This window comes from Marmota marmota, unplaced genomic scaffold (assembly GCF_001458135.2).
Source record: "Marmota marmota marmota unplaced genomic scaffold, marMar, whole genome shotgun sequence".
NCBI lineage: Eukaryota > Metazoa > Chordata > Mammalia > Rodentia > Sciuridae > Marmota > Marmota marmota.
This window is the reverse complement of record NW_026009145.1, coordinates 28,336-38,201: the sequence shown is the minus strand read 5'-3', so window position 1 is coordinate 38,201 and position 9,866 is coordinate 28,336. Positions and strand designations below refer to the sequence as shown.

At 34.6% G+C, this 9,866-nt stretch overlaps 1 protein-coding gene across 1 annotated transcript; it reads right to left on the bottom strand.

Moving 5' to 3' along the window:
• Positions 1 to 2,654: 2,654 nt before the first annotated feature.
• LOC107133811 (olfactory receptor 4S2-like) lies at positions 2,655 to 3,622 on the bottom strand. The gene is given in 2 exon segments (XM_015475989.1): positions 2,655 to 3,181; positions 3,184 to 3,622. Coding segments are annotated over 2 exon segments (966 nt in total).
• Positions 3,623 to 9,866: the final 6,244 nt, after the last annotated feature.

The window sequence follows — 9,866 nt, the reverse complement described above, 5'->3', positions numbered from 1 at the left end:
CCCTTTCCTCCACTCATGCCCCTTTGATTTTTAGAGGATCTCCTGACACACACCTCTTTTTTCCTTTGTCCACTTTGGCTTCCACATTTGACAGGCAATATAAGACCCTTCACTTCCTTTCTGAGTTTAACTTATTTCACCAAACATGATGGTCTCTAGTTCTATCCAATTTTTTTTTCTAAAAATGCCATGATTTCATTTTTCCTTATAGCTTCAGCTATATATATATATATATATATATATATATATATATATATATATCACATTTCCTTTGTCCATTCATCCATTGATGGATACCTAGGCTGCTTTCATAGTGAATTGTGCTGCTATAAACATGTGCATGCATGCAGCATAGTAGTAAGATGACTAATTCTTTAGGGTAAACACTGATGAGTTACACACTCATTTTAAGTCTTTATAAGTGTTTAAAAGAACTCTGGTTTTGTAAATGTACAGCATGGAAAATTTCTCAACCTGTGTAATTTTTTGAAATTAGAAAAAGAAATGTAATGAATAAATGGATATTACTGGGGTGCAATTTGTTAATGTTTACATAAAACATGCAAATAACAGTGGAATTTTTATTATAGCTTTCAAACCATTCAAATTTATGTTCTTTTAAACTATTCAAATTCATATTCTGATCCTGGATTAAAAACTGGGGCAAGTCAGTCACAGTGGTGCCACCTGTAATCCCCATGGCTCAGAAGGCTGAGGCAAGAGGATCATGAGTTCAAAACCAGCCTTAGAAAAAGCAGGTGCTAAGCAACTCAATGAGATCCTGTTTCTAAGTAGAAAACTAGATAGGACTAGGGATGTGGCTCAGTGGTTGAGTGCCCCTGAGTTCAATCCCAGGTACACACACACATATACACACACACAACAGATCTGGGGAGAGTCTGAGTTTTCAGGATTCTTTTTCATCTCCTTCCCAAGAATCACAAGTCCACCTATCTCCTCCCACAGGGACTGACTCAGAAAGATAATTTCAGGAACAGGTATAGCTTTATAAAGTGGCTGGTGAAAACTTGAATACTCTTTTATATGCTTTACTTACTGGTTTCTGTGAATGAAAACAATGCCATCTACTACCTTCCCAGGGACATCAGACAATCAATTATTTAGTATAAAGGCATAACAAAAAGAGTATTATAGAGAGAAGTTATCAAATGTGTGATATTTATTTATTATGCTGTTTTGAAAGTTCAGCTCAATTTTAGCTCTCTGTTCACTGGACAGCATAACACAGGGGGAAACATTCAAAAGACCTGTTTGTATTCCATCAACTCATAGAACTCTTATATTCTAACAACATGAAGAGTCATCAAGTCCCAGGTCCCCAATTTGTTTCCTGACATGTCACTGCCTGCACAGAAATTCACAGAGAAACTTGTCAAAAATATAGATTCTTATAGACCCTTAACCTGGCCTAATTGAAAATCTTCTCTTTTAAAATGTCCATTTGTGCATGAAAAATAAAAGATGATTATCATGATGAGTTTGTAAAACATTGACCAACTCCTTTCAAAATCTAAAAATATGGAGGCACATAGAGACCCAGCAAATGAATGTCTAAAGTGGATAAAATGGTGAACAATACAAGTTTGTATTGTTCAAGCACAATGCCTAAACATGGTTTTAATTTCAAATTCAAATATCTTTTGAATTTTTTAAAATCTTTTTTTTTGCTTTTAATTCTGTGGATACATCCCTATCACAGGTCACATATTATGCACTATGGTCCTTTCCATGAATAATGCTTATACTCCTCACCCAGCCACAGATATAAAACCAAGAACAGGCAGTAGCATGGATAATCGATGTCAGGAAAAGACAATGAATCAATAGCAGAGGCAATTGGAGCTATGTATATTTACTAAAAATAAATAAATAAATAAATAAATTAATTAATTAATTAATTAATTAATTAATTAATTTCAGGCTGTGGCTCATGGAGAAGGAAGGAGAACTGGGTCACCAGAGAAAATATCAATTCAAACAAGAAAAAAAATAATACTGAGATGTTGTCATTGAAAGGGGGACTCTCACAGCTTAATCAGTTCAATCTTCTTACTGTTTGGGTACAATGAGCACCACAGTATGGAAAGAATTTGCCCAAGACCAAATGATGAAAACTAATATTTTGTCTATCAGCTTGGGTGTTATCTCTTTGAACTTCTGCAAACACTTCTACTCTCAGTCCAGGCTTATTGGTTTAGTTTTCCCTGTCTTTTGAAGAATTTATATAGGAGAACATTAGCTTTGATATATTGCTTTTTATGTATTCTACAATCCATGATATAAGCTTACAATGCACAAGTCATAGTTCACAACCATAGGAAAGGCTTTAGATAATACTTCATAGAACATTCTCATTTTGAAAATTAGCAAAACATAAAACAGAGAAGAAAATAATGATGCTGAATATGATAATTTTAAGATTGTTAGTTACAGGAATACCTAGCATAGATTTCAGGAAATTACCAGATTTTGAAATAATTAGGATATAATGATCATAACTTTTCTTTGTAAAATATGTTTTTCTTTCATTTGTTCTTTCCTAAAATCCTGTGAATTTGTCCTGGTTGTCTTTATTGTACAGAGAGGTTAAACAAGGTGGAGAAAATTTAAGATGATTCAAAAAATCATTCAGTTTAAATTAATATTTCTAACCATTTCCCACTAGTCCAAAACATCTTCTTGTCCCACAGTTTCTTCATAGCATTTTTTACTTCTGTATTTCTCAGTGTGTAAATCAGAGGATTCAACATGGGAGTGATAATGGTGTAAAATACAGCCACCATTTTATCCTCTGAGAAGGTAGTGTCAGGCCTCATGTACATAAAAGTACAGGGACCGAAAAAGATGATGACCACTGCGATGTGGGAGCCACAGGTGGACAGAGCTTTGCATCTTCCTTCTGCAGACTGCTTCCTCAGAGTCACCAGAATGACACTGTAAGAGAAGAGCAAGATCGCAAAGCTCCCTAGACTAATGGTACCACTATTGGCTGTCACAACACCAACAATATAGGTGTCTGTGCAAGCAAGTTTCAGCACAGGGTGGACATCACAGAAGTAGTGATCAATCTCATTGGGTCCACAAAAGGGTAATTGGACTACCAGAGACACTTGGATAATGGAATGTATGAACCCACCTACCCATGTCCCCAGCAACATTTAATGCACATCTCCCGGTCCATAATGGTCATATAGTGCAGGGGTTTGCAGATGGCCACATAACGATCATAGGCCATTACAGTAAGGATGAAGATCTCAGTGCAACCAAAGAAATGTCCTCCAAAGAGTTGCAGCATGCACCCCACATAAGAGATAGTTTTGTTCTTTGCTAACAGGTCAACAATCATCTTGGGTACTATGACTGAAGAATAACAAATGTCTACAAAAGACAAGAAGTTGAGAAAGAAATAAGTAGGAGACTTGAGCAGGTTGCCCGTGCAAACTATCAGCATGATGAGGAGGTTTCCCAGAAGAATGACTGCATAGAAGAATGAGAACAGCACAAAGCAGAGTTCCTCAACTTCTGGGTTCTGGGAAAGGCCCCAGAAGATGAATTCAGTTACATTGTTTATTTTTTCCATGGGATGAGTCCATGAGGACATGTTCCCCAGAGACAAATTACCTGAAGGACACATGAAAAGGAACATAATCATTTATTTTTAATTCAGAACAAATGAATAATTCTCATAGTTAACCACATAAAAATGGATAGATATTCCTCATTGGCATACACACTTGAAAATGAATTGCATATTTTCCAATTTTCTTACTTCTATATTATATCCATTTTTTCCACTTCAGATAAAGAAACAATGTCCAGAGAGATAACATATAAATCACCTGAGTCTCACTTGTTACCAGGTATCTTCCCTCCTTCACTCTTTATTAAAGTTTATTTACAAATTTACTTTTTTCTTTTATTTATTATTGATGCATATTATTTATACAGAATTGTGTGATTCATTGTGGCATATTTGCATTTACATGAAAATGTAATTTGATTCAATATAGCTTTTATATTGCATAAGGCAATCTAATTTTGAAACAACATCTATTTGAAAAAAAAACAGTAATGTTTGTACAAGAAAATGTTTTTCTTTATTTTTGATGCATAAGTAAAAACATATGTCCTCCCTTTCCTTGCTGAATATTTCCATGCCTATTCACAATATCCACTCATGTGTCCTCAAATACTTGAGACTATAGACTTTCACATGTTCTCCTTCCTATGAACCTTGATCTTGACTAGACGACTTCATAGTGCCTTATTTGACCCCAAGCTCCAGATATGGTATGGGGTCGTAGAAAGAGAATCAAAATTATACAAATTAGATTCTGATATGATGCTGATGTAACATTGCTACATTTTTTAACTTCTCCTAGCTTCCATTATCTCATTTGAGAAATGACAGCGTTTCAATCTCACTTTCACTTATCACAATAGTATCTATTTCTACCATGAAATTAAATAACTTCTATAAGCATGGATTAGTCAAAACACCATTTGTCTCTTAACTGGATTAAAGTAAAAGAAAGAAAAAGGTCATATTCATTCCTTTAATGCCCACTTTTTTATGTATCCTTCTGATATTTCATGATATCTTATGGTAATTGCATTAGATTTCCCAGTTTGGGACAATTCAATATTTCAGGAAGATATTGCCATTGAATGATAATTAAAAATAATTTAAGAAGAGTAGAAAGTATAATTTAAATAGATGAACATTCAGTGATGGAATTCCAGGTACTTTTAGTAGAGATTTCTTGTATGTTTTAGTGGAGACATGTATGTGGAATAACTGTAAAGGGTTTTTCTAGGTTCTTCCTCAAATTAAGCCAAGGGCATAAACTGTTCCTCTCATTCTAGACTGCGCTAATGAGAACACAGCCTTCAGATACGCTAAGTTTAGTGTTCATGACTACTGAGCAGTATGCTGGGAGCCCACCCATTGCCTCTGTTGTGCTTGGTACTTCCAGCTTTGGGGAAATTGCAGATCAGTGTTCTATTAAGTCTGTGTACTGGATTCAGTAGTCATTACAGTGCTTCCTTCTCTGGGGCATTACAAAATGATGATAGTAATAACAGCAATGGTAATAGGAACAATATAATTCAGATTTGGGATCAGGCACATTCTCTACTTTTACATGTTCACACTCCTTTAGTTTTTCTATTGATTTTAAAAACAGCCTGTTCTCCAGTAAGAGAGCCCCTCAATTTAATGCACAGCATATTAGTCTTGGCAAATATACCTTGCTCAGTCCCCTAGAACAAAACAGGCACAAGCTGGAGAACCATTCCTCTACTATCTAAAACACAAGGTCCTAGAGGAAACCTTATTGCTCCTTAAACCAAACCACATCCAAAAGATACTTTCCTCCCTTATTTGAGCATTTAAAACCTGACACCACAGTATTCTTTGATATGATTGTCATTTTTCTATTTGTGGTACTCATGACTCAGTATCTCACAGTCATATATAGAAAACACTTTATCTTATCATCATCTTAATAATTTCATTTTCTATTTACTTCAGAAAGCAGTGTATTGCAATTTTTTAAAAATATCTAGCAGTTTAAATGAATTCCTCTTTCCAACATACATTCTTTATGTATTTTAAAAGAAAAAGAAAATCTCACCTGTGTTTTCCAGTGATTGAATTTGCTTTATTTTTTAATCTCCTCCTTAGATAATGTGGGTGCAACAGATCAAATTAAAGTAAGAGTGATACCCGAAAAATTGCTTTGTGAATGGTTAGGACCAGAGAATTCCAGACACCTTAAATTCAAAAGCTGGTAGAAGTCAACATTTGTTGTTCATGGTTTTCTTACCTACTTAACTCTGCAGTTTCACAGTACGTTTGACAATAAATTTTCTTTTTTTCTACTTCTTATAGGCCCCCCTTAAAGAGAATGCAGTAAAATGATAATGACCTTGGGGAAACCTTTTCCCCAACGTCTTTCTCCATAGTCAAAACCATGTTACAGACCTAATGATGAACTTTAATTTCCAGGTTGACAGGGAGACTACAGAGGAGAGAAAGGAGAGCAGGGGAGGTGTTAGGAGATAGAGCATGGGGAGGGGTATGGTCCTTCAGCCCACTTAACATCTTCCTATGGGGAGAAACTGGGCCATCTTCTGGTTCAATGAAAGAAGCAAGATGACCACAAGGGGAATTCAAGATCCTGACAGGAAAGCCCCCATATTGGGCTTGAAGTTAAGTTGTTGCTAGGTAACATATCATTAGCATGGAGGATGGCTCCTCCTCTCTGCATTTTCCAGAGTGGGGGAAACATGCATGGGCAGTGGAGAAGATATTTTTTCAAAATCTTTAGTCAAATAAGGTGACAGTCAACCCTAAATCACCTCCTTCCAAGTGAGAAGGGAAGAACTACCATGGCCTAATAAAGGTGAATCAGCATTATGTTTACTGTGCTTAGAGCTACTTTGCAGCTCAGCCCACTCTGAAATCCCAAAGTGTTAATAACCCTATTTTCCTGCTTGCCAATCTCTCACATCTCTCTCAGTTCCTTTTTCTGATTTTCAAGAATGTGGACCATGGCCAGGCCTGGTGGAGCTCACCTGTAATCTCAGAAGCTCAGAATGCTGAGGCGGGAGGATAAGCAAGGCTCTAAGTAATGTAGTGAGACCCTCACTCAAAAAGAAAAAAAAAATGAAAGGACTGAGGATGTGGTTCAGTGGTAAAGCCCTCTGGTATCACTCCCCAGTACCAAAGAAAAATAATAAGAAGAACTTGGACTCTGGATAGCCTGGGGACACTTGCTGTGCACCAGTAAGTAATGGTGATGAGGGAGGACAAGTGGAAAAGGGAGGCACTAGGAACTGAAACGGAGTGAATTATATGCCATGCGTATATGATTGTACCAAAATGAAACCTACTATTATGTATAACTCTCATGCATCAATAAAGCACATTTTTAAGAAAAAGTCCTACCATCTACTAATAGAACCACCCTAGGGAACAAACCTCCAACAAATGAAACTTTGAGGTATAAAATTAAAACATATCTAAAACATAGCAATAATATTTGTTGTATAGATATTTTATTTCACAGAAAGGAGGTTAACTGAATTTCAGTGAAGATGTTTTTAAGTCTATATACATTGTAGCTTTGCAGGTACTTTAAGGAAATGTATATTAATCAGAATGTAAGTGATTGCATATATGTGTATGTGTATATATACATGTATATATATGTATGTGTACATACATATAAATAATATATGTGTATGTATCCTCACATGTACATATATTATGTATTTTTGGGTTTTTACTTCTTTAACTTTCTAATAAATTTTCAACAACATATTTGGATTCTGAGTCTATCTGTCAATATAAACAGAACATTTGTTTTTATTTTTTTTATTATTTGTTTTTTTATTATTTGTTTTTTCTTTATGACTCAAACCCTAACCCATCCACTGCAGAAAAAAAGAGTTAATTATTGTTATATAGCCACTGGTCCAGGAGAATGGTGGGGAAGCAGATTATTGACTTATTAATTACTCTGATACATTTGTGCTTCTTTCCTTAATGTCTCTTTTGAGATTTTGAGTATCTTTCTGTTGCTCTCTTATTCTGTCACTCTCTTACTCTCTATCTATGTCATCTCTCTGTCTAACCATCAGTTTGTCTTCTATCTATCTACTTGTCTGTCTATCTGATTTTCTTTTCTCTCCTCTCCAGAAATACAGACCTCTCCTATGAAAACCTTAAAGTCCTGTAGGGCTGCCCACATTACTTCTTACTCTAAGAGGAGGAGTTAAACAGAACTAATAGAATTCCTGAGCTGCTCTGGGTCTAAGTAACAGTACTAGCCTCCAGAGAGAGAGTGCATAGAAAGTGGCTATTGCCAAAATGCAAAGTAAATTTACAGTCCCAAAATTCCCAGAAGAATTGAGGAATATAACTTTGGTCCAGTGGATAGATGTTTTTTTTTTTTTTTCTTAAATGAAAATCTTTTGAGAAATACTTCTGGGAAAACAATTTCTGGTTGCTTTCATAATTTAAAAAAAAACACCTATGATCTCTTCTCTATTTGTAGTTAGGTCCTGAAGTACAATTTTTTTTTTCAGAAGTGGGTATAAAACAGATGACTCTTAGAGCATACATATAGGCATGATGGTTTTGTTTACCTTAGAGCATCAGCAGGTGTAAGGAAGTTGTATGGCAATTTAAATCCTACATCATTTTCTTGTGGAATGAACAGATATTTCACTGTGAATTCAGGACAGTTTTTTTTTTGTTTGTTTGTTTGTTTTTGGTGCTGAGGATTGAACCCAGGGCTTTGTGCATACAGGAAAGCACTCTATCAACTGAGAGACATCCTTAACCTTCAGGACAGTTTTAAAGTTTTGAGCAGGATTTAAACTCATTTTCCTTGCAAAATAGTGAAATTTTTCTCTTACACATGAAAAGAAAGCAATCTTGAGGATATTTTGTAAGAAATGGCCCAAATTTGTTTGAATCACTGATTCATAGTTTTGCCTTTTATTTCAGGTGTATATATCAAAGGAAAGTAAGCTAACTGTATTACTGAGGAAGGTAAATGCATGAACAAGACATTTTCTGGAGTAATATAAAACTAACTTGAAGAACATCCACAATTGATGTGCAGGTAATACCTTTTAGAATCCTTGTTTAAGATCACTAGATCTATTTGCCATCTGCTATTGTTATTTTAATGGTATGCATTCACATGTGGTCTATCAAATTTAATTGAGAGTAGAACACATTTTTTGCAATGTTTGGCTTGTAAGCAGAGTTGGTATTTTGTATATTATATTTAAATAGAATAAAATTCTCAGGCTGTGAGAGATCTTCCAAATTCTGATCTTTGGAAAAATTATCACCTTTCAAAACACCATTTCTCAAACTTTCTCTAGGTTTACTGGAATCACGTAAAGTAAGTTTATAATAAAGGCAAACTCTGATGTCACCAATAAGAGAGTATATATTTAATATTTGTAAGCTAGAGAAACTAGAGGAGATGCAGTCTTTTAAGATTATTTTTTGTAGTTGTAAATGAACATAATGCCTTTATTTTGTTTATTTTTATGTGACGCCAAGTATCAAACCCAGTGCCTCACACATGCTAGGCAAGCGCTCTGCCACTGAGCTACATACATCCCCAGCCCCAGGGGAAGCATTCTTAACATTGCTGACAATAACTTGTAAGGGGTAAGCAAGACTGTTCAGCAGCACTGCAAAATATTAAAATTAACATTTTAACTTAACTTTAATAGTATAGAAATTTATGTATTTAAAATCAGGTGTTATGAAATTCTCCATGTAAACAATAAAGTCCTCCTATTTATTTTTTTGTCAGCCAAACAGTGTCTACTTCCAGTTTTGTTTGGATTGTTTGACAATCTTTATACATTTTATTTAAAGAAAGAACAGGATAAGGGCAAGGTAAGTAATTCTTAGTTAAGTACCTTTTATTCTACCAGGAGATTAGGCATCAGAATCTCAGATTTGCCTCATAATTTTACTAAATGATGTCTGTATTTTGATTGCTTAATCAATGTTGAAACTAAAACTTGGAGAAGTTAATTATCTTGCATAAATAAGAACAGCTTTTTTGAAAAATGGAGAAATTCACAATAATCATACTTAGGCTTTCTGAAATCCCTTGTAAATGGTAACAGAAAATAAAATACATAATACAATTTCTGGAGAAAGGATTTTTAAATTGTATAAATCCAAAGTGGGTGATTGACTGCCATCTCCTTATCTGAAAAGATGCCTGCTTTGCCTTGATGCCACATTATATATATATATATATATATATATATATATATATATATATATATATATATATATA